This window comes from Gallus gallus, chromosome Z (assembly GCF_016699485.2).
Source record: "Gallus gallus isolate bGalGal1 chromosome Z, bGalGal1.mat.broiler.GRCg7b, whole genome shotgun sequence".
In the NCBI taxonomy this organism is placed as follows: Eukaryota; Metazoa; Chordata; class Aves; order Galliformes; family Phasianidae; genus Gallus; species Gallus gallus.
The window spans coordinates 85,779,453-85,802,597 of NC_052572.1; the positions used below are offsets into that span (position 1 = coordinate 85,779,453).

The 23,145-nt window shown below is 48.8% G+C and overlaps 1 protein-coding gene and 1 long non-coding RNA gene across 13 annotated transcripts in view; one reads left to right on the forward strand and one right to left on the reverse strand.

Annotated features, from left to right (window-relative positions):
* The window catches only part of ZCCHC7 (zinc finger CCHC-type containing 7), a 104,273-nt gene extending 91,460 nt beyond the window's left edge, over positions 1-12,813 (reverse strand). For 2 of the 9 annotated variants that reach the window (XM_040655850.2, XM_046905557.1), the window contains exons 1-4: positions 12,776-12,813; positions 10,830-10,910; positions 9,629-9,751; positions 7,146-7,847 (exon numbers count right to left, since the gene is read on the reverse strand). In XM_040655850.2, coding sequence (XP_040511784.1) covers positions 7,146-7,830 — 685 coding nt within the window. In that variant the 5' untranslated portion in view covers positions 7,831-7,847; positions 9,629-9,751; positions 10,830-10,910; positions 12,776-12,813. Of the gene's footprint in view, positions 1-7,145; positions 7,848-9,628; positions 9,752-10,829; positions 10,911-12,105 lie in introns of all 9 variants that reach the window. The other 7 variants (XM_015280801.4, XM_424418.8, XM_046905559.1 and 4 more) reach the window with 6 other exon arrangements.
* Positions 12,814-12,841: 28 nt separating this feature from the next.
* On the forward strand, positions 12,842-23,145 carry LOC112530592. Of its 4 annotated transcripts, none has more exons than XR_005842728.2 (5): positions 12,842-13,983; positions 14,531-14,607; positions 15,215-15,335; positions 15,851-18,850; positions 18,932-23,145. It is a non-coding gene; the product is annotated as an uncharacterized LOC112530592 (long non-coding RNA). The 4 variants fall into 4 exon arrangements; XR_005842727.2 differs by having other exon boundaries at positions 15,851-17,422; positions 18,426-23,145; XR_006932382.1 differs by having other exon boundaries at positions 12,842-13,759; positions 13,904-13,983; positions 15,851-23,145.

A 23,145-nucleotide genomic window follows, 5' to 3' on the forward strand; every position in this document is an offset into this window, starting at 1 on the left:
CTGGCTTGCAGGGTGGGCTGTGACCAAACTCTCACCTATGCAGAGCTTGGCCAGAGATGTGAGCAGCTACTTCCATTTACACCTTGAGATCTGAAACTGTTTGAGAGCGTCAGGGGAAAGGAGGCCAAATGAGAAACTGAAAGAGAGCTCAGGACTGCCTTCATCCTGAGCTACGCTGGGCTGTTGGCTCACTGCTGGTGAGTAACATGGTATGTGCTCCACGCATACTGACTTCCTGCCCAAGGACACACGGTTACTGCTTAGAAAAGCTACTGTAAGGGAGTTGTTCAGTATGAAAAACAGTAAGAAAACGCATGCAATGTTTGTAACTAAACATGCTGGAAGAACCAGTTACGTACACTAACAGAGCATACAGATGAGCGTTAGTCACCCTGGACGTTACCTGCTGTTACACGAATGCACAGCACAGGTAATACAACAGTCAGGGAATTTATTCCATATCTCCTCCAGATTAAAAACAAGAAATGAACTGCTGAGTACCAACTGTCACAAATGCAGTGGTGGCTGTGATGGTATCACAACACAAGTCTTCCATGGGTTTGAGTAGGAAACTTCCAAAAGGACCTGCAGCATTGCACATGCGCCCAACTCACCAGTGCAGCCCAGCACACCTGCAGATTAAACCTGCACAGCAGTTCCCGAGCACATCAGAAAGATGCAGAGTGAGCTCTGCAGCACAGGCCTCTCCTGCTCCAAAAACATGCCAACTGCAGCCCAGGGGTTCACAAAGTGAACTCTGTAAACTGCGGTGAATGTCCGTTTTGCTCGGTGCTTTCAAGCACAAACCATCTTCAATGGGTGCTTCTGTAAGCAGGAAGGCACGTAAAGCACCATCAGCATTCAACCATCATATTCCTCCTATCGACCTTCAAGATTTTGGTTCTGTTTTTAACTTTGCCCACGCTTGTTCCATGCCCACATGCTCACACACCTCCAGGGGCCAACTCACACTTGGCTGTTCCTCTTTGTAAACTCGGGCCCCAGTACATTCTCCACTGCCTCTGAAATAGTTTCATTTTTAATTACTTAAAAATCTCAAACTCCTCCTCTAAAAGAGCTGAATTAATTCCCCATCTGCCTTTAAGATTCAACTGCAACGTGGGGGCTTTTCCCCTCCGCTAAGAGACCCAAACAAATAGGGACAAGCAAGAAAGATCAAACTGATGACAGAAGTAGGAGGAAAAAAAAAAAAACACCCTTACGACAATCAACAGAACAGAGGGGGGACCAAAAAAAAAGAAAAAAAGAAAAAAAGAAAAAAAAAAAAAAGAAAGAAAGAAAGAAAGAAAGAAAGAGAAAAGAAAGAAGAAAAGGGAGGAAAAAAAGTGAAAAAGTCACTCAGAATATATGACCATGTAAGCATGGGCACTCTTGCAGAAAACCTAGTCAGCAATCCTAAGCCATGGGAAATTTAAATTAGAGTCAGGGCCTACAATAGGCAGAGAAATCCACACAGATAAAAGGGGCTGCCAGGGCTGCAGGTAGAGTTAAGTCAGATATTCTCAGATTTCCAAAAGAACTTTATTAGTTTTATTAATTTTTTTTTTTTTTTTTAAATAATCAAGAGATTCGAGTGTATCCACATTACACGGCAAAGAAGATTAAGTTTTTTTTATTCCTGCACTCAAAACATCCATATGCATGGGCTGTATCTCCCAAACTGAAGGTGGATTCCCAGTGCTTATTACAGCTCTGGGGTGCACTCTGTTACAGCAACTCATGCACAAAGCGCTGCGGCACATTTAAGCAAGGCTTCAGTCCTGGCACACAGAGGCGAGAACTCCCCTGGCCCACAGAAAGCACCTCGGTGCTCGGCGAGGCCCAGCTCTGAGCAACGAGAGCTCACCAAGGATTTTAGCAATACCTCAGCAAACGAGTAGGGCCTGGCAGCCAGCAGATCGAGGATGGGACTCCCGAAGGGCTGCTGTCAGAGCAAAACCTCCGCTGAAACTCATTTTGCTCTCCTTCAGATGGGCCCCTCCGACTGCCCTGCAGCCAGTGGTTCGGTCTCTGTGCTGAGATGCTGGGCTGGCACTCAGGTCCTATCCAGGGCTGCAGTTGTGTTAGAAATAAGCAAACACTTCTTACTTTTTTTTTCCTTGCCGTTTTAGAAATTTTCTTTTTTGCTGCTTAAAAAAAAATACATGGAGGGATTTGAATAACAGCACAAAAACACAGATGTGGTCAGAGTTTTGAATATTCTGTACAGGGCTGCGCAGAGGTAAAAGGGAATTAACAGCCATGTGTCTCAAAGAAGCCACTCAAAACACTGATAGCAAACAAAGGATGTTTCCCCCCTGAGCGTGGCTGATGGAGATAAAAGCACACACCTAATTTATACGAGGCTCCCATTTCCATTTTGACTCCGTCCCGCACTGATTTACAGGGAAAGGCAGAAATAAAATTATTTCAAATTCCCTTTTTTTTTTTTAATTTTAGACTTGTATTTTTTATGTTTTCATTCACTGAATGTTCCGTTTCCTTTTATTATTTGTTTTTAATACTTTTTTTTTTATTAAGTCCTCACTGACTAAAGGAGACACTTGATTGGTAGAGACAAAAATGGGTGCTTAGAAGCATGTCTAGACTCAGTAAAGATGGGAAGGGATGCTAAAATGAGAAGTGGGAAAACCTGCTCTGGAAAAACCAGCTTATACTTTATTTCATGGACATTACTTCCTGTGGCACAGGGCACTTCAGCAGGGCAAAATTTAATGTAAAATTCCATACCTCGAGTAAAATACTTTATTCCTTGGATGCTCTTCTCCTTTCCTAACTGTTATTGATGGTCAAGCTTAAGAACATTTGCATTGAACCAAGTGCCAGAACTCAGCCCATCAAGAAGCACACAAATCACTGCAGGTATTCAGGCAGACCACCTGACAAACACAGCTGAGCAGCATCTTCTAACAACCTATAAGCTCCAGCTGACTTCTGTTCTCAGCTTCACAGAAACACTGGATTCAAACAGTCAAACTGCACTGCACAGACTTGCCAGGCAGGGAGCGTTACAGAATCAGCCCCTTGGCTCCAAAAGGTGCTGCAAGGGGGGAGGGCAAAGGACGAGGCACGGGAAGGCAGCTTGTCTTCTGTACCCTTCAGCAGCTGGACACTAATGCTGCAGCCTCAGGAGCTAACTTTCCAAAAGCCACCAGGAAAATAAATTAAAATGCAGTGATACATGGGAGAGGAAACACGTTGAAAGGAAGCTTTTAATGAAGGAATGGATGAAGGTCTTCCAGCTATGGGAGATTAACATTCTCTTGTAAATGCCATGCAAGGAAGCTGCACGATGGGCAGGTGGGTGCAAGTAATGCCGCCAGCTGTTGGTTGCTGCCTTCAGATTTGGCCTGTGGTTGTTTGGGTGCCTCATTCACTCCCGAGCTGGGTGTTACCTCACCACAGGGAAGTGAGCTCCAAGTAGGGTGGGTAAAAATCCCTGCAAGTCACACTGAGGACTTCCCCCTACTCGCCAATATTTCCCTGCGCACGGAAGAAGAAATCTAGCACTGATCTTCACAACCCAAGTAATTAAAAGTGGGCAGATGTGGCTACATCCGCTGAGAAAACCACTAATACATGACAGAGAGTTGCATTTCACAGAAACGGGGGGACAAATGTAGTGGTAGGCAAGCAGTAATAACAAGTGAAAGGCATATAAAGCCTCTCAAAGAGGAAAAGAACAGAAAGGGGAGAAAAAGCTTTCATCTCTGTTCAACAGCACTGCTTGTGGACCAGTCATAGCTTTCAAAGTACTAAATGAAGACAGACAGGGTGAATGTCCAGGTACAATTCAGAAACCGGAGCTCATTTTGCCAGAGAAAGGCCGTCTCTCCCTGTTGTAGCAGAAAGAGACTGAAGCTGGAAGGCCACACAGGGAGCAGATTTCCCTGAGCGCTGCAGGAACGGAGAAATTACGTTATTTGTTGATTAAGAATGTTAAAAATGACAAGGCTGCTAGGCTGGAGCGAGGCACGCACGTAAGGAGTAGGGCAGAGCCTCAGCACCTCTGTTTCAGGCACTAAGGCAAGTCGGCAGACTCCTCCAGGGATGGATACAAGAGGCTGCTCCTACGACCAAGGAACTGCTCACGTTGCAGTCCCCGTTTCCACGAGAGGCAAACGGAGCACTACACATACTCTCACACTGCTGCCAGAGGTCTACCCGTTGACTCACTCACACAGCCTCCTGGGGAGCTGCCCTGGTCCACGTCCCGTCTGTAGTGGCACAGCAGGCTCAAACACTGATCTGTACGTTGTGCAGCCAGCTGAAGATTTGACCTTCTCGAGGAACTCAGAACGGGGAGCTGTGCACAAACCTCAGAACAACTCAAATCAATTAGCAAAGATTATCTTGGAGAGCATAATTTGCTAACACAAATATTTTTTTAAAGAATTCCCTTCTTTCCTTAAATCTAAGTCTTTTATGCTTAAGTTTCAACAAGAGAGTCCTATAGAACTTGGGAGATAAGGCAGTGTAATGTAAAAAAAAACAAACAAATTATTGTTACTTTATGTTAAGAAGAGTCATGGCTCCCATTTCGACACCGTTTTGGCTTTTAGCTATGCACACACATACATACAAAACACACAGCTGCTGTAAATCTCTGTCCCTGCATCCTCATCACGACGTGCACTGGAAAGAAGAATGGCTGAGCAAAACTCCTCTGCACTGGAGCAACCCGAACAGCACTCACTGGAATTTCAAACACCGCTGAAAAATGTGTGATGAAGCTGGAGTTCAGCTCACCACTGTATTTTACACATCAAGGCTCGTGTCAGGGCTCAAGATCAAAGCCACGCTGTTCTGGGTTTCCTAAGGGTAAATACATCATTAACTCGTTCAAAATTAGAAAGAAACACGAAAGCATTAAGACGTTCTGCAAAGATGCAGAATGCAAAAGGCTTAAATGGAATCAGAGACGTGTGTACCAACCAAACCCTGCCGGTTGTGTATGCCTCAGCTCTCCAAGCACAAAGGTACTGTAACACATCTCTGGGGGGAGGCAAGGCACAAGGGGGGGGGGGGTTCTCAGGAGGCTCACAAGTAGGAGTGAGAACAAAAATCAGAACAGAACAGTTACATTTGTGAGCTGGTTGTGTGACCATGACTTCAGACTCAAGCAGCTCAGAAAAAACATGCACATCTCCTAACACTCAATGAAACACTTCTATTTCTGAAGACCGTGACAAGTTTACACAGCACAGGAAAATTCTCCCATTATCTTCTTAGAATGCGGCTTGCTTATTGTCGGTATCCAAGGATGTGACCAGGAAACACAGTACTACGTTTGTTAATAAGCACGCCGTACAGTAGCAGTCCTTCTGCTGATGTTCACCTTGCATAAGGACCTCTAGGAACTTCCCTCAGCACACCGTTGCTAGAATAGCACAAAGAACAAAGCCATCAATTTTCACTTTCACGTCACTGCTAGTAAGCACAGTCATTCTGATAAATTAACTGCATTCTGTTGCCCAAAACGTGTGTAACTCTGACGTTTGCTTACAGTCTCAGATATTGTTCGAACACTTTTCTGTCTTCTGTTTTTCTGGGGGGAGAACCTTTACTGATGGCCATCAGCAGTTTTGGAACAGAAACCAAGGAAATACATGGAGTGAACTGGATAAAAGAAATGCAACTCCAGGCCATTTGCCTGCCCGTTAGTTTACAAGCAAAAAAACACAAAAGTACCAGGAAACATAATAACCGTGCTATGTGCAAAACAGCACTGCTGCCACACAAGTCAACACTTGGCCCCAAACATTTGCACCCCAAGTCAACACTTGGCCCCAAACATTTGCACCCCAAAAGGTAATTAAAAAAAATAAATCCTGCAAACTAATTCGCTCCAGTCCTGGGCAAAAAAAAGCAGAACACAGAAGTATAAGAAAGTGAATGGAATTTAGCAACTTCAAGATGATTATTAGCAACTGCAGTTTAGAATACCTAAATTGATTTTATAGGGAGGAAAAGTAATTTATAAAGCCATCTTGAGGAAAAATGCCACCGGTATCAGCCTGCAGAATAGCACCACAGAACGTTTCATTTCCCTGCATCCCAAAACCTCATCTATTTGTGTTTCAAAAAAAAAAAATCTGATATATATATATATATATATATATATATGGAAAAAAAAATAAACCAGCAATAGCAGTGCTCCAACAGCCAGAGATGCGATGATTACAAACATGTATTTAAAAACTGCCTCATTAGCCACATTTATTCATTCTCTACACAGTACCCTGGAAGAACATTTCACAGAATACCAAAATGCCAGATATTAACCTTAGTGACTGGCAACGTCTCTGAATTATTCAATGCAGAAAACATACAAGAAGTTGCAGTAAATTTTTGATAAACAGTCCCAGCTGTGCCAGACTCTGGAAGGACAGTTTACTTAATCTGGCTCCTGGGAAGGGGAATCAGCTCAGACTTCCCTTCCGTTCCTTCCCATATCCTCTTACAGTTCATCCACTTCTACAGTTGCAATGTCTTTGGTTGGGCGTACGCTAAAGCCCTGAAAACCATTTGTGTCTCCACGGCTTAAGGCAATGAGGCAAAGGAGGCAGGTCATACGGGCAGAAATCTCAACACACAAGGAGAGAAATGACACCGGTTCCTGGATTATAAGCTCTATCTATTCTCCTGCCCTACAGTATATTCAGTAAACTTTTTATTGTTATGCCATTCCTGCCGCTGATTTTATACCTCTCATCCTCAAAGCGTTTTTTTTTTCTACTTACTTCATTTACAATAATAAACCACTGTATTCTTTTTTTTATCTCATACCATACTTGCCATTCACAACTATGAAACACGCAGGAATGTTAGAAAGCTCACAGCACGCATCATTCTGAAATGGCTTCTGAATTTCTACCAGCAAAAATGTTGTTTTCACAGCTCCTTAAAATACATGCTTACATATATGACGCTACTGAAGTAACAGTGTTATATAAAAGGCTATTTCCATCATTTGTGAACATCACTGCACGCTCCCGTTTGATTTCCGTTAATCCTTTAAAAACATCAGTGCATTTTACAACACCTTTTTAAAACGCCAGTATCGCTGCAGACAAATCAATGCACATACAGAAGGATAAACAAGTGGTAAATAAAGTACTAACCTTCTCCAATGGGAGTTCCACAGCCTTCAAGGTTCAACATTATATCTTTGTCTTTGTCATCCGCACTGCATCCCAAAAGCATCCAGCTCTCAACATTATCGCTTTCAGATATCATGCTCTCCTCCTCATCACTTGAGCTATCATCTATTATCATCACCTCTTGGACGGTGAGAGGTCCAGAACTAACAGAGGTGAGTTTCCCACTGGGACCTTGCCTTGAAACTTCTCTGCCTGATCCAGCAGGATACGGAGCATTACGTTCAGTGGCTTTGGCATGATTGACCATGGAAGATCCATGGATATGTATTTTACCTTCAGCTACGGAGCTTGTTGACTTCTGTGCTTTGCTTTTGTAAACACTATCTTCCTCTGGAGTATCAGACAGGACAATGATCTCAGGGTCATCAGAAATCTGATCATCACAGTCGAGCAGTTCAATGACGTTCTTGTCTTCAAGTGGTGCCACAGTGAGACCTGAACTCTGCTCTATGAATCCTACAACATCTTCTGCTTCCTCAGACACCTCCAGGGAGCTGGCTTCAGCAAGATTTTGGGAATAGTGGACCTGGCTGTAGAGATGAAATTCCACCTCACTATCAATACTTGGCTCAGAGGATGACTCCTCACGGTAAAGTTCATCTTCATATACATCACTCTCCTCGGTGTCTTCACCGTCATAAAACATTCTGGAAACCAAATCGTCTGTAAGAAACACAGAAGATTGTATCAGTATGCTCATGAACATACACCTAAAAATATCTTTCAAATGACACCTTTGGTCTTCCCGAAATTTCTAAGGTTAGTTGTTCTGCTCTGCACGTAGCACACAACATAGAGCAGAGTTTACAGCAACAAAAATTAATGTTGTAAACAGTGACAGCAGAAGCTAAGCAAGGGTGCATTTTGCTTCATGTTACCTATTACTTTAACCTAAACTGCTTTGGCTTCTCACAGCTGTGGAAGACCTCATACTCCCAAGCTTCCCTCCATCCTGGATTCAAAGCCAAGGTTTCCATGTGGATCAGGAGACAAGTGAGTTTCAGATCCAGGTTTTGATTGTTCTTCCAATCGGTATCAACGTTGATACTTTGCAAATCATGCTCCTAAGTAATGCCTTATATACATATATTCTCTCAAAGAACTGGCAAGTAATAGCATTATTTTACAGAACTAAGTTGGTGCATATCTACACCTGGGCTGCAAACTCACTTGAGCTGTCAGTTCACTGTTTAATCCCAGGACAAGAATTACTCACACCATGGTACAGAAACACCCCAAAACAGTCTGAATGAGCTCAGGCTGGAAGGCAGTAAATATATATATATATAATAAAGGTAAGCAAACAAATCAACATGTCAGATGGTTCTATCAGAACTTACAAACTGAGTTATAGTGCCTCAAAAAAGCACTTAGACGTGAGGAAGGTATACCTGCAAGCAGCATCTGCCCAGCCCATCATGAGCCAGATCTCTATGCTCTTACCACTCCAGAAATACTTATCCATAACTTTAAATGGCTTTTTTGGTGGATCTAGGATTAAAGCCTGAAATGTCCCTTTTCTTGAATGCAGCAGTACTGCTTCTTAAACAAATATGCAGTCAGAATGGGATGATAGGACAGAGAGCACTCTCAGCAAGCTTGCAGATGATACAAAATTTGGAGAAGTGGTTTATATACCAGATGGTCATACTGTCATTCAGGTGCACCTAAGTGGGCTGGATAAATGGGCAGAGAGGTTCCTGAATGAAGAAAAATACAATGGCCTGCACCTGGGAAGAGAGATCATCGAGTTTCAACCCCCCCGTCGTGTGTAGGGTAGCCAACCAGCAGATCAGGCTGCCCAGAGCCACATCCAGCCTGGCCTTGAATGCCTCCAGGGATGGGACATCCACAGCCTCATTGGGCAACCTGTTCAGCGTGTCACCACCCTCTGGGTGAAAAACTTCCTCCTAATATCCAACCTAAACCTCCCCTGTCTCAGTTGAAAACCATTCCCCCTTGTCCTATCACCATTCACCCTCATACGCAGCCGTTCCCCCTACTGTTTATACGCTCCCTTCAAGTACTGGAAGGCTACAATGAGATCTCCCTGGAGCCTTCTCTTCTCCAAGCTTAACAAACCCAGGTCCCTCAACCTTTTTAAGACTATTTTATGGTATTAGTCAACAGTCATGGGAAAAGAGGAAAAAAAACACAAACTTTCAGCAATGTAGGAAATCCTATCCAATCCATTCCAATCCAATCCAGCTGAAGCATGCAGAAATTTTAGTGATACAAGAAAACACAACTTAATTCACTCTTCCCCTTGCTCCTGTCAGCCACTGTACAAAGTCACATCAAGTAAGAACACAAGTCATATCTGAAAACATGCATCAGAACAACACTGCTGGATCTGAAGTGTCGAAGAATACCCATGTAGCTTACTTACAGACACTTCACAGTGAAGACAAGGATAAAAAGAGGCAGCTCTGCACTACACTTACTGTGATCTAAACTCCCCAGTCTGCTGAGTCTCAGGAGAGTCGATGGGTCGTCCTCCCTTCAGGTCCTTGATGGTATGGAACTATGAAACGCTCTTCGTCTTGCTCAGCATATATGTCAGGACACTGAGAAATGAGAAACATCAAACATCAGCATAACAAAACAACCTGAAGATACCCATTTCTACCATTCACTGCTGTAGAATTCTGGCAACAGCTGTGTCCTACCGCTTACTCAGCATAATAAAAATGTTTCAAGCATAACCAAAGCAAAGAAAAACGCTGCCTCCTAGAACAAGAAAAGAAGCTCAACAGAAAGATTTGCTGTGTTTCAGATTGACGAAGTACAGCAACTTCTTACTTACAGTTGGACAGTGAACAATAGTCTAAATCTTTTTGCTACAGATGGAACATAACACAGACCTAGGCAAGCACTTGCACAGAATGGGTAATGGGCAACGCAAACAGAACAAGAGAAAGACAAGAATAAACCACAAAACAAGCTAAATCTCTGGGTCACGTGAGAACTCCACTCCTCCATCAACTGGAATCCTACTGCTACCTGAACACAGTGTGCACGCTTCCTCAAAAGCATCTGACTGCCTCTTTGGTAGGCCTTAAGAAAGAACATCAGGTAAAGGGCTAATAATGTAAAAAAAGGAAAACAAACCAAAACCCAAACCACGGCAACCTGAGTTTCTTTTAACCATCCTTGAACGAAACTCCAGGTGTTTGAACAAAACTCCAGGCTATACCCAGAAACTGCTGAGGGGTAGGGATGGCATTTTCTCATGAGATTTACAAAGACTGCTCACCAGCACTTTTTCTGTAGTTCATTAAAATAAAACATCCTTACTTGGTACAATAACAATCATTGGCAGCTGTACAGCTGCAGTCAGATATGAGATGTTTACGGTGACTTGCAGGCAAAAAGAGAGAAAGAGCACCAACTAGTCAATCAGAGCACCCTCAGCAGTGATAAAGCTGCATGTGGGAAGCTGCCCTCTCTGTAAAACTTTGAATCAGTTTGGAATGCTCAGATTTTACACGGACACAGAAGGCACTTCCATTAAGTGCCAGTAAGATCCCCGGGCCAGTCTTTCCCGCATTACTCCTGCTTCATCTGCTTTGTATCTTCCCATCATCTCCTCCTTTTGTCTCCTTAGCTACTTCTGCTCTCTTACACCAACTCCTGCACACTTACAGAGCTCACAGGACAACAGCCTCCTTCTCCCCTCCTCTTGCCATTTCAAATTCGCCTGGTGCTTAACTTCACATGCTGAGGCTTTTTTGAAAACAAACAAACAAACAAATGAAGAAGAGATTATTTCATCCTCCAGTGTTGCAAAAATTCCTTTTCAGATAAGTGCAGCATTCCCATCACAAATCATCAGTGAATTCCAGCATCTCCAAATTTCTCTTGCTTTCTGCTTGGCCTGTGTAGCAATATAATGTACCACACGGGCCGTACTGAAAATACAGCAACAAACACATTCTTTGGTGTCTTAAGGAGTGAAGGAAAAACAAATGCTTATAATCAGTATCTCTGCTACAGACTGGGACAACAACAAAAAATGGAAAAGAAAGATATTTTGAAGAAGGTACCAAAAACTTGCTAAAATCACAAGTCTCTATAAGAACAGAGGTTCAGATATCAGCATGGCAGCAGATACCAACAGTCCATATAGTTTTGTGCAAAACAGTTTTCATTTCCAGCTTTCTGTGTAGTCATCTTCGTAATACCCACACTGACTAGTACTTCGGACTGTTAAGGCACTGCACCTGTACAGCTGACACAAAATTCATAAAAGAATTTAAATCTAGAAGCACAGTAAAGTGAAATCCCTCATTTTACCTCCTAGAAGGGCCCTCCATCAGAAGTAGCACCTCCTTTCCATTGATATAAGCAATGAAAATCATCAACCTTTACGATGCGCAACACCACCATGAAGATCACATCTGTGTTCCTCTCACGTGCCCTATGAAGGCATGCAGATGCCAAATAGGCACCACCACAACACACTGTTATTATCAGAGCTCAGTGCTGGGAGTCAGCTCTTTTTGTCACCTGCACCGTGTTTCTGTACCATACATAACACAGCTCTCATCTGGGCACCAGGGATAACCCAGCTGAGCTCCAAGAAGGGAAGCAACAGCCCCGTTTGGATACCTGGGGTAAGAGGTGCTGCCTCAGAGAGCAGAACAGCTCCCTGCACGGGCACACTGATAGCACAGCAAAAGCGTCCTGGTGGTAAAACACCTCAGAACAGCTGTCTGAACTCCGTCTCCACAGTTTTTCAGGAAGCAAGCCCTGAGAAGGGCCTACAGCACTTACTGCCTCGGTGACAAATGGGACGTGAAGGACAGAGTCTTCACCACAAAGCTCCCTCACCTTTACGCTTACTGCCAGCTATTTCCAGCTAAGTTTGGCCACTAGCTCCTCATGAGAACGACCCGCACTGCTCTGTGCTGACACAAACCTCATTCTTTTCACGTTGATTTGTGTTTGAGAAAGTGTTTACTTCCTGTCACTTATTTATATACGCTTCAAATGAATCCAAAGGAGACGCCAGAACTCTGGAAAAGGGTTTTTCTCGCGGGGTCCTACACCTCCCAGAGATCTCAGAAGCGCACCTCCTGCATCGAAAGAACGGAGCACAGCAAAACGCGGAGCTTATGCCAGCCCTCGGGAAGGCTTTCCCCTCCGTTCACGTCCAATGTTCTCAGCCGGGGACGGGCCCTGAACAGTGCCACCGCGCAGGGACCGGACACGGCAGGGGCAGGGAAGGAGGCTCGGCTCAGTCCCGGCACGGACACGGCGATACAGCCCAGGCCGCCCCGCAACCTTCGCTCCGCGGAACGCACGGAGCGCTGAGCCCGGAGGCAGCGCCGCGTGAGCCGCCTCAGCCCGCGCCGGGGGTAACGCGAGGCCCGCGCTCCGCGGGACGCGTCTGGGCCGGGAGCGCCGCGGCGGAAGGGTGGCACCCGGCGAACGAGCCGGGCCCGGCGGCACAGCTACCGCCCGAAAGCGGCCGCGGGGAGCGGCACCGGGTCCGGCGGGTGGGCCGGGAGGGCGCCCAGCTGAGCCGGGCCGGGCCGGGGGGGAAGCGGGAGGAGAGGGGGAGGGCGGCGCCGGCGCCGCTCACATACTCACTGCTGGCCGCACCGGGACACGCCGAGCCGGAAGTGACGACGCCCGGCCCGCCCCCTCGCAGCACGCGCTTCCGGTTCCGCCCCCCGAGCGCGCAGGGCGCCGGTTGGGCCCTCGGGGTGGGATGGCGGCGGTTGGGAGTTCGCAGCTTCCTCCTGAGGGCAGGACCCGGGCGGGCTGCGTCGGGGGAGGGCCGCGGAGGGGGGAGGGAAGGGCTGCACTCGGTCTGTGGTGGGACTGCGCAGCTCCCCGGGCGGTGGGCTCGGCCCCGAGCCGCTGGAGCTCGGGGGACACCGCTCGTACACGGGTGTGGGTTTGGGCGCTGCTGTGTGGCGGCGGGGTTTGGGCTCGGCGGGCCTTCCGTCTGGGCCGCCCTGTGGTTCTGAGGTGAGCACGGATGGGGCTTGCTGGGTGGGAGCTGCTTGCCGGCGCTCAGCTTGCAGGTGCTAGCGTCCCAAGGGCGCTAAAACCACCTACCCCATCCTCTCCCTGTAGTTCCAACTCCAGTAGTTTGCTCTTCAAGTGATGTTTTGTCGAGTCTGAGTGGCTCTCTCACAGGGGCCGTAAGGACCTGGCACCCCCCAGTGCAGAACAGCTGCCCGCTCCCTGTTTAGCTGCATAGGAGTTTTTTCCCCTCTTACTCTAATCTTCCTGCAGGGAGAACAAGTGCTTAGGTTTCCTTATTTTGATGTGTTTGAATTTTACAATTAACTTCTTCCACCCTGGAGAGGTACTGGGCATTTTTCAAGGCTAACGTGCAGTTGTATGAGGGATTGCCTGAAACCAGAACGTTCAACTGAACCTGGCTTTTCTCGTCAATTAGTACTTCCCAATATGATAATTTCACCAAAAGTAAACGTTCTGTGAGCTGAATTTCTTTACCAGATGGTTTTGCCCACTGCTCTGACGAGTAGAGGTTAAGGATTTTTCCACGCATCTTATTGAAGATAAAATGTAAGGGAGCTTATACTTCAACACGTGAGGTAAAAATTCCCTCTGCCCAAGAGCGTATTTCAGAAACCACATCAACATTATTTAGGGGAATTGACAGTGATGTCCTGATACCTCTCTGGGACGTGCTAGAAAGCTGGACATGCTGGTTATTTTTATTGTGTTTTGGTTTCTAGTTCAAATACTTAGGAAGGATGGGATAGAGCAAGCCATTTTCACTTGACAACTAATTCTTCAGTGCACTGTGCACTTCAAGGTAACTTTGCTTCTCCTTTTCCCCTTGTAAGCAGATCCCTTTAGGAAAGGGAACCTTTCATTTTCAAATAATTCTGTCATTACTGCTTACAGCTTTTGGTTGAACTGTTTCTGTGGAAGTCTCAGTGCTTATAACTAGAGCTGTTCCTCGCTTGGTGTAAGTGCTGTAAGAGTGGTCTTCCGCTGCAAGGGCATGCTGTGCAAAGCAGACCTCGGCAGCTGGCACCTTTAGCTGTCGTTTAAAAATGGGATAACTGCAAAACCCATCAGAGATATGGCACTGGTTGAAGCAGAAACCTAGGAGACCAGCAGAGTCAACAGTCTAGTAAGGGAAGAGGCAAGACAAGCACCTCTGTACTGTGAAAGTAACCCCCTCTGCCCTGCAAGCACCGTGCAGCATATACTGTAGGGGTGGAAGGCAAGAGCGGGGGATGGTCTGGAAACTCACACGTCTCCTGAAAGTAGAAGTGAAAGTACAGAGGTGTTGGAGAGGAGAAAACTCCTGGCTCCGTGCTTACCTCCTGAGAGAGCTTCCTCTCTTTCCACAGGACCAGCAAGCCTTGTGGCCAGCAGTCCAGACTGCCAGCATCAACCCTGCTGCCTGCAATTGCAGCTGGGGCAGGATGTGAGTGCCAAGGACAAGCTGCTGTGAGCGTGTTGCGGTGCAGCGTTATTTGTGGGTGGCAGGGAGGAGGGGGTAACCAGTGTGTGCTGCTAGGGAGCACCAGTCTAGCTTTAGAGTTTAAACAGGCCTGATTTATCATTCTTATTAGTGTTGTCACCACACGATTTCTAATTCTCTCATATATTTCTGCGTACGTACTCTTAATGGGAACTGTTCTCTTCTGTCATACCCACAAAGGCTGGCTGACTCTGGGCAGTACCAGCTGGCTGTGTTCACAGGTAGCTGCCTTGGCAGCTCAAGTTAACATGCCTCTGATGCTGACCACAGGGGATCCTTCTCTTAGGGCCTGCTAGCAGCCCCTGAGGCACCAAGGCATGGTGCTGAGCATGCTTTCCCAGTGGACACCCAAGGGACCCAGAGCTTTCGCTTTCCATTTCTGTAAGCCTTTAGGTAGGGACTTTCCTAATACTTGCACTGTATTTTCAACATTACTGGCACGTAATTAAGGCCTGCATTTTGAGCCTGGTAACATTAACGCAGACATGTATGTGTTGGCTGGAAAAGTGACTCTTGAAGGGCAAAATGATCCAGTTCTCTCATCCCCTAGGCTTTGGGCCAGTAATGAAGAAAAAATGAACAACCTGCAAGAAGGAAGGTTTTCTTTCCTAGCTGTGTGCAGGCAGACCCTAAAAATAGAAGCAGAACTGTGGACCTGATACGTGCAGCAGGTAATTTCCAACAATCTAATCACGATACCTTTCAGAAGAATACTGTTCAGAAGAAAACTGTTTGTTTGTTTGTTTGTTTGTTTTTTCCCTACCTCTGCTTACTGCAAAAACCCTCTCAAATGCATCTGAAATTAACCGTTGTAAAACAATTGCAAAACATTGCTGTTGATATGACAAGAGGATGAAATTAAGTTGTAATACAACAGGCGATTGCCAGGGCCCTAAGGACACTGATGCACGTTCCTGTCCTGAGGCTGTGTGACCCTGGTGCCCTTCACCAGGCTTCATCTTGATGTCCTGGCCCAGCCCTTGCGATGGACACTTGGCAATCAGTCATTGTGTGGCTCGTATTGCTCCGGTTTGCATCAGTGCAGATGGGCACGGGGAAAGCAGTACAAAATTTTCCTCCACGTGCATGGCAGTAGCATTGGTAGCTAGCCTCCCTCTGTCAGAGTTAGTGTCTTTCCCAGCACTTTTAGCACAGCTTTTTCTAGTTCAGCAAATTCTGTGTGCAGGTGAGGTCGTCAGGAGACAGAATGACTCTTACTGAGCCCGTCTTGAAGACAGTCACTGCTGTAGAAGAGCACTGAAGCACAGTAGTTTGCGTAGCGCTGGATTTCCAACTTTGCCTTCGTATGGCATAGAAAAAGTAAGGTCACTTGATTGCCTTTGTTTCTTCTGTTTCTTCTCCTTGAAGAAACAGCCCTCCTCAGAGCCTGTAGGTCACACTGTCCAAACTGCCTCCATCCTGGGAGGGGAAGGGCCGTAGGTCCATGGTACAGATGTGTACAGGCTTATGTTGCTGCTGCAGAGCAGTGTGGGTTGCCTGCGCTAAATGCAATGGGATTTACATGTGATGCTCAGGCAGTGGCAGTTTCACACGTGCTCCCCCTCGCACCTAAGCAAAGTGAGTCCTGCCTCGTGAACGATGAACTGCCTTGCATCTGGACTCAGTCCAAGCCTTTCACATCCTCTGAGAACCTCCCGTGTGGTATATGCAACAGGTGGAAGGCCCTCAGCACGGAGATTCAGGCTCCAGCACTCAACGGCCAGCTGGAAGAAGAGGGCTGGCAGCCCGTTTCCATCTGGTTGCTGATGCTGTGAGCCCTCTGTGTTCCTGCGGGGAGGACATCCCCTTTTCCTCCACTCCCAGAACCCACAGCTCGCAGCATTCCAAGATTCTAAAGGCAGGTGGAACCATTCAGAGATGCTTACAGAGGAGAGTCTGCAACATCTCCAACTGCTTGGAGGCACTTCAGGTCCCCGAGTCTTCCAGACTGCAGAGGTCCAGTTGTTATTACACCACAAGCTTTAAGCATTTTGAACGTGAAAGAGAAAAAAGAAGGGGAGATTTCCCACGTGTGTAAACTGGCATTATACAGTCCAAATGCCAGTAGGTGGCACCCAAGAATGTGCAGCTCTGTTGGTTGGCTTTGTGCAAGCCTCGCTGCTTGTTGGCAGCTGCACCTCGGTGCTGTCGGCCTCTGCTCTCCCCGTGGCCACGAGGAAACCTGCAGGATTCTTCCTCTTTTTAGTGTTTGATTTCAAGTGCTGTAGGAAACAGTGTGGAGAAATCCAGAACTACACTCAGCAGTGCTACTTGTTATTAAGGCGTCCGTGCGAGGATGCTGCTTTCTGATGCCTGTAGGTTCACTTCACGTCAGTCCTGCGTGGTGAGACGGCCCCGAGAGCTGCTGCTTCCTGTGGGGCTCTGTTCAGAATGTGCAGCTAGACAGAGCTGGCCTGAGAGCATTTCTGGAGTGTAACACGAGTCTTGGCCACGTTACTGGTCTTCTTTGCAATGTTTCTTCCAGTCCAGAGAAATGCAAGAGAGCAGCTGAAGAGTGCAGGCCTGCAAGGAAGTCAAACTGAGTGAGCATAGGCGATCACATCCCACTTCTTAAGGCCTCGGTTTTGCAGTCCCACTGAAATGCTATTTGTACCTGGGCTCGTGCAAGGAGATGGGCTGTGTTTGTGACTGGTTTCCTGCGCTGAGTGATGCTGTCACTGACTCGTGCAAGCAGCGCCCTGACAGCCATGCTGCCTTCCTCCAGCAGCTGCGAGCAAGGATTGCTTCTGTGCAGTGGGTAGGCTGAGAGTTCCCTTCTGTTGGTCCTGGTCTGGCAAAATGTTTAGGGGATGAGGCAGCTCTGCCCCTCAAGGTGTGAAGGCAGAGCTGCTCCAGCAGCAGGAGCACCTGGCTGGGCGGAGGGCCTCTCGCAGGGCTTAGGGCTGCAGAGAAGCCGCGTTTGTCCGGGGAACACCAGGCAGGGGACCAGGAGAGCGAGAAGGAGAGAAAGCGGATGAGCCGCTAACAACTAAACGAGGTGGCAGCTGTCTCCTATTGGCACCTGCGGCTTGTTGCGCTCACCGGCTGAAACGCCCTGCCCAGGAACATCGCTTTGGGAAGGCTTTGCACTGCAAAGGGGGGGAAGGCTGTCGTAGGAACGCCGGCAGACCTCGAGGCGCTGAGCGGCCTCCCCTGCTGAGTCCCAGCGGGGAAACCGGCGCTGCGCAGCCCGCACGTTAACCCGAGCTGCGGCCCGTGCTCCACAGGCACGGGAGCGCTCAGAAGTTAATTAAATTCCCACCCACCACCTGGCCCGCTCCTCCTCCTCCTCCTCCTCCCGGTGCTCTGCTCTGAAGCTCCAACACAACAGCGGGAGAGGGGAGGGGGTGTAATTACGGAGCTCCACGGAGCCATCTCCGCGGCGCCTCACGGCTTGTTAGTTACAGCTTCCGCTGCACCGCTTCGCGGGGGGACGGCGGGGAGGGGGGATGGAGGGGCAGCGAGAAGGGAACGGGGGCGGAGAAGGGCTGGGGGAGAGCAGAGCGTGGTTCGCCTGCAGGGCGGTGAGGAAGCAGGCCGGGCACTGAGGGATGCTGAGCGCGGCCGCTGCCCGCACTGCTCCCCTCGGAGCCGCACGCGGTCCGTTCTCCTTCCCCGGCGGTGCAGAGCGGTGCTCAGGATCCAAAACCCCGTGCACGACCCTCAGCGCTGCTGCGTGGAGGGGGGGGGTTCTGGAGGGCGGAACCGCTTTCCCAACATATTAAATCTTCTCTGAGAAAACATTTCCTTTCCCAAATCAGCCCAGTTTTCTCGCAACGTAACTGCAGCGGCGTTCCACCTATCTCCCAGTTCAGGCAAATAAGAATCCTCAGCGTTTTCAGGTGAAAGAAGTCCCTTCTCCTGTAAAGAGCCAGCGCCCTTGGGGTAAGGACAGACGGACCAAGCCAGCAAGGAAGTGATGCCCGTTGGCTCCGCTTGACCTTGAGCAGCCATCCACTGGAAAACAGCATTTCTGCTGCCCCCTGCTGCAGGGGTCCTGTGTCCAGGGGAAGGGTTACCCTTCAGACACTGCAGGTCAGCCGGAGCAAGCCGTTCGAAGGAATACGATGGGGTGAAGAGGGTGCACGTCTGCAGTGTAAAACCGTCTTGAGTCCACCTGCAGCTTCTGAAACGGGTAGATGTGAATTCCCTCTTCTCACAGAAGGGAAGGGGCAGCTCGGAGCAGGTAGGGCTGTGTTCTTGAAGTCTCGGAGCTGCTCTGCCAATAGTTAACTCTGACTTCCTGATTTCCATTTTGTTTTGGCAGCTCCCAGTCATGTTCCTCTCTCTCTCTCTCTCTCTCTTTTTTCCTGGAAAATTTCCCTTAAGGAACCACCGGTGATGACCCATGAGACAGTGTGTGAATGCTTTGCATTGTGCAGTGCTTTGACATTTGGCATTCCTATGGCGTTATCCCCCATCAACGCAGAATAAGTTGTCAGAGCATGAAATTGGTATTTTTACATATTCTTAACGTACAGATGTCATCTGAAAGCCTCGCACAGGCATTATGATTAAACTCTCTGTTTCATTCTCTGCCCGTGAACAGATCTGTTTGGAAGATCCCTTTCCTTTTGGGGGGGGGGTTATAGAGAAAAGGCATAGCCTTAAAAAGTGGCAATTCTACCCAATATTACCATCGAAAGGTGAAAGCTGAGTTTAAGACGTTGTGCGCTGAGTGCAATACAGACTCATAAGTGCAGAGCAGTAGTATTCAATTTTTAGCACCTGTGTTCCTGGCACGGTAGTAAGAAGTGAACAAGTACCAGATGGAATATAATCAGTGACTCAGTTTCTTGTGCCAAATATATCAACATGTTCCAAATCAAATCTGCTCGGAGCGTACAAGTTTGTTATTCTACGTTAATTACTGTCTAAGAATGGCAGGCCCTTATGGGAGGATTAGTATGGCTAAACGTAACGTACACGGAGGAAGGAGAGGAAGGGCACGAGAAGGCATCCATGTGGGACCCCAGATCTCTTGGTTTGGTTTGTTTGATACAGAAGGATGGGGACCTTTTCAAAGTTTCCTGTTGGAAGGCAGATCAGATGCCCTTGCCTTTGCTGTCTGCCCCTGTCCCAGGGAGCTGTGCTGTGATGGAAACGAAGCTTGGTGCACAGTGATACCAGAAGCTGCGCAGCCTCCACCGCTGGGATTTTGGGGATCGGGCTGCATAAAGCTGTGAGCATCCTCCTCTGACCTCATAGCTGACCCTACTGTGGGCAGAAGGTTGGGCTGGAGACCTCCCGAGGTCCCTTCCAGCCTGTATTGCCCTATGGTCGTGTTCTCTCATAGGCAGAAGTTAAAAGAAGAGGACGTTCAGCTCTGGCATGGCAGATCTTTCTGCTCAAACCCTTCCCGGCTTCTGTACAAAGAGTGCTTAACGCTGCACAGAGCCTCATCCCAGTGCTGCTGTTTGCCATGCTTAGCTAGAGGTACTGGGGGGAAAGAAGCAGATAAGGACATAGCAAAAATAAAACCAGAAACCAAAGTTGTAGACTTCACTGAGTTCCATTAGTTACTGGAGAAATTGCAAGCTGATTACATTCTTATTCAGAATGGAAGAGGGTGGAAAGACATGACGGCACTTTGTAAGCACAGTACTCCTAAGGACAGTCCAGGAGCAAGTTTAGAAAGCTGCAGGCTCAGTAAAATGCTAGAAGACTTCTGAGGCTGCTTCATGGTTACGATGTGGCTGTATACGATGTCCCGAAACTCCCATCTTTCAACCAGATGGCTGATAACGGGGTACATGGCTTCTGCTTGGCCACACGGTCCATGTGGAAGACTGATTTCAAGGGCACTTGGATTGCCTGCAGCCCAATCCAAGCCCCATCACAACCGGAGGGAGGTCTGCCGTGGTTTTCTGAGCAGATGAATGAGCATCCTCTGTCCACAACTCACCGGTGTGTAGGGCCTACCCATCCATTTATTTGGAAAGTTATGGACAGTTTCCCTCTTCCTGGAGGAGTACCTGTGGTTCTTCAGGTAGGGGTAGAGCAGGGCCTTGTAAGGAAAGTCCTGTGGAAGACTGCGGAGGAGTTGCCCTGGGGACACCACTTTGTTTCTCTCTCCTTCCCTTCTGCTCAGACTCCTGCCTGAGTGTTGGTCTGGCTGCAAAACGCAGCAACCAGGAGCTCAGCCAAGCCACTGTGGTTGAGTCCATGGGGCGCACCAGAACACATCCAGGCAGTGGAGCCTTTACACAGGCGCTGTGCCTCCGGGGGCACCTACCAGCAAAAGTAATGGGAGCAGATGAAAATAATCTGCTTGCAGTACCTCAGATCTGCTGCCGAAGTCGGTACAATGCAAAATATGAGAATGGGTCTCTTTTGGGAAACGAATCAAAGCCAAATAGCTTTGGCAGCTGGTTAAGCAGCGCTCTGTGACTGCATCAAGATTGCTGTCTTGCACATTTGGCCCAGGAAGCAATGGGCAAGACAGCCTTTCTCTGCAAGCATCAGTGACTGTGATTGGCTTTATAACCACAGGTTTCCCTCCAGTGCACTCTGTGGGGCTGAAGATCTTCTTCAGCGGGCCCAGGAGCAGACATAAGTGTGAGCACAGATTGTTTTGCCCGGGACGAAAGGACACGCTGGACCTTGGGTGTGGTTTGTCATGGCTAAGATCTCAGGGACTTGTGGCCATTGGGATGGCACACTCAGACACGTACATGATGCCATCAGAAGCAGGCCAGCAGAGGAGAAAATAGCCCATGAAGTTAGTATAAGAGGACATGGCAGATCTAATGGGCGACTTCCGTTGACTGGAGGCAACGTTTGTTTTCCCAACCAGGAGTGAAAAGTTAATCCTGGTAGGGAGAAATCTGTTGCGGTGCTCTGCAGGATTTCTCTTACTTCATTAAACTCTGACATCTCAGAGGGCAAATCCACATCGTTACATTGTCACTTCTGCCTGAAAATATGCGTGCCGGTTCTTAAAGTAAGCTTATTTTTCCTTCTTACTTTGTGAGTGTAATCATGCAATAAATCGAACTGAGGGCTTTTATTTACTTGTTAGCAGCCAGTGGGTGTCAGGTCCTATCTTCAAGCTAAGGTATCAAGCTAAGGAGTCAGTCTGAGCCCAGAGAAGATGTCCTCCAAGCTCTGTGGCCGCAGTACACTGTCCTGCAGTGATGTGACCCATCAGCGTGGCAGCAGCACAGCCCCTGCCTTCCCTTCTCTTGGCAGCACCCGTTGAAGGAGCACTGCCCAGCGCAGCCTCCAGCTCTGCTCTCACCCAGTTGGCCAAGCAATCTCTCCCCCCGTGTACTAGAGGTCTGTCATCACGTCTGCCCCTTTCCCACTCTGTGAACAGCATCAGTAGGGATGTTACATGCTCTTTCGGTAGCTGGCAGAGTTGCTGTAGTTCACTTACTGGAGCACGCCTCCAGGAGAAGCCATCCTCTTGTGCACGCGCCAGGTCGAAACACTCTGCATCTAGCAGAGCACCTCTCCTTCCTCCCATGCATAATGCTTACTGCTGACATCAGGCCCCTTCCCAGCAGGCGCTGTATCCGCCTCTGCAGCAATGCAAACCATCATCTGTTCCCATGCTCACATTGTGCTGGAGTGCAGGGCCCGACGCTGGGGTGGCAGGTCTGGCTGCTGCTAGTGTGTGCTTTGCAGGAGTGCTGTGGAGCCTGCTGCGTGGCTCTGGCATTGCACCGCACTCTCCAGATGCAAAAGCCACGAGGCAGAGCAAGAGGCAGATGTGAGAGCAGAGGCAGACGGGTAGACAGGGACACTGCTGCCCCACGTAAGGCTACTGGTGAGAGAACCTGTGTGTATCCCGTGGGTTACAGGAGAGACAGGGGTCCCACTCCGACACCTAAACAAAGCACAGTGCTCACCTGCTGGATGTGCCACTCCCGAGCAGAGGCTGTTGGAGGAGCACAGCGCAGGCAGCGCGCCGAGGAGGAGTCCCAGCGGAGACCTCAGGCTCTGCCACAGCGGAGAGGAGCTCCGGAGAACTGCGAGCACCTGAGAGCAGCCATCCTGCAGGCAGCCAGGGACATCCCGGTGTCATCCCGGCTGCTGAGGCCTCGTTATCTCACCCCTCACAGCTAACAGCTGAACGCGGGCTCCAGCCACCGGGGCTCCGATTCGGACAGGCAGAGCGACGCGGGTCCAACTCTCCTCTCTGATTCCCGAGGGCAGGGTGCGAGGAGGGCCGGGCTGGGCACAGGAGGTGCTCAGAGCCACGGCTGCGCTCCTGGGAGCCCCGCTGCGGGGGACGGAGGGAGCAGCCGGGCACGGGGCGGGCGCGCAGCCACGCAGCGCCCTGCGGGGAGCTGTCAGCCCCGCGCTCCCCGGGCTGCTGTCGGATCGGGGGCTGCGCCGGGAGCAGCGCGGCGTCCTCTCAGTGCCCGGCGCTGCCTTCCCCCGGGGCACCCGTCGGTGTGAGCAGCGCTCAGCTCCGGGCTGCGGCAGCCCCGTGGCCGCGACGCACGCCGCCGGGCACAGCCAGCACAGCTCCGA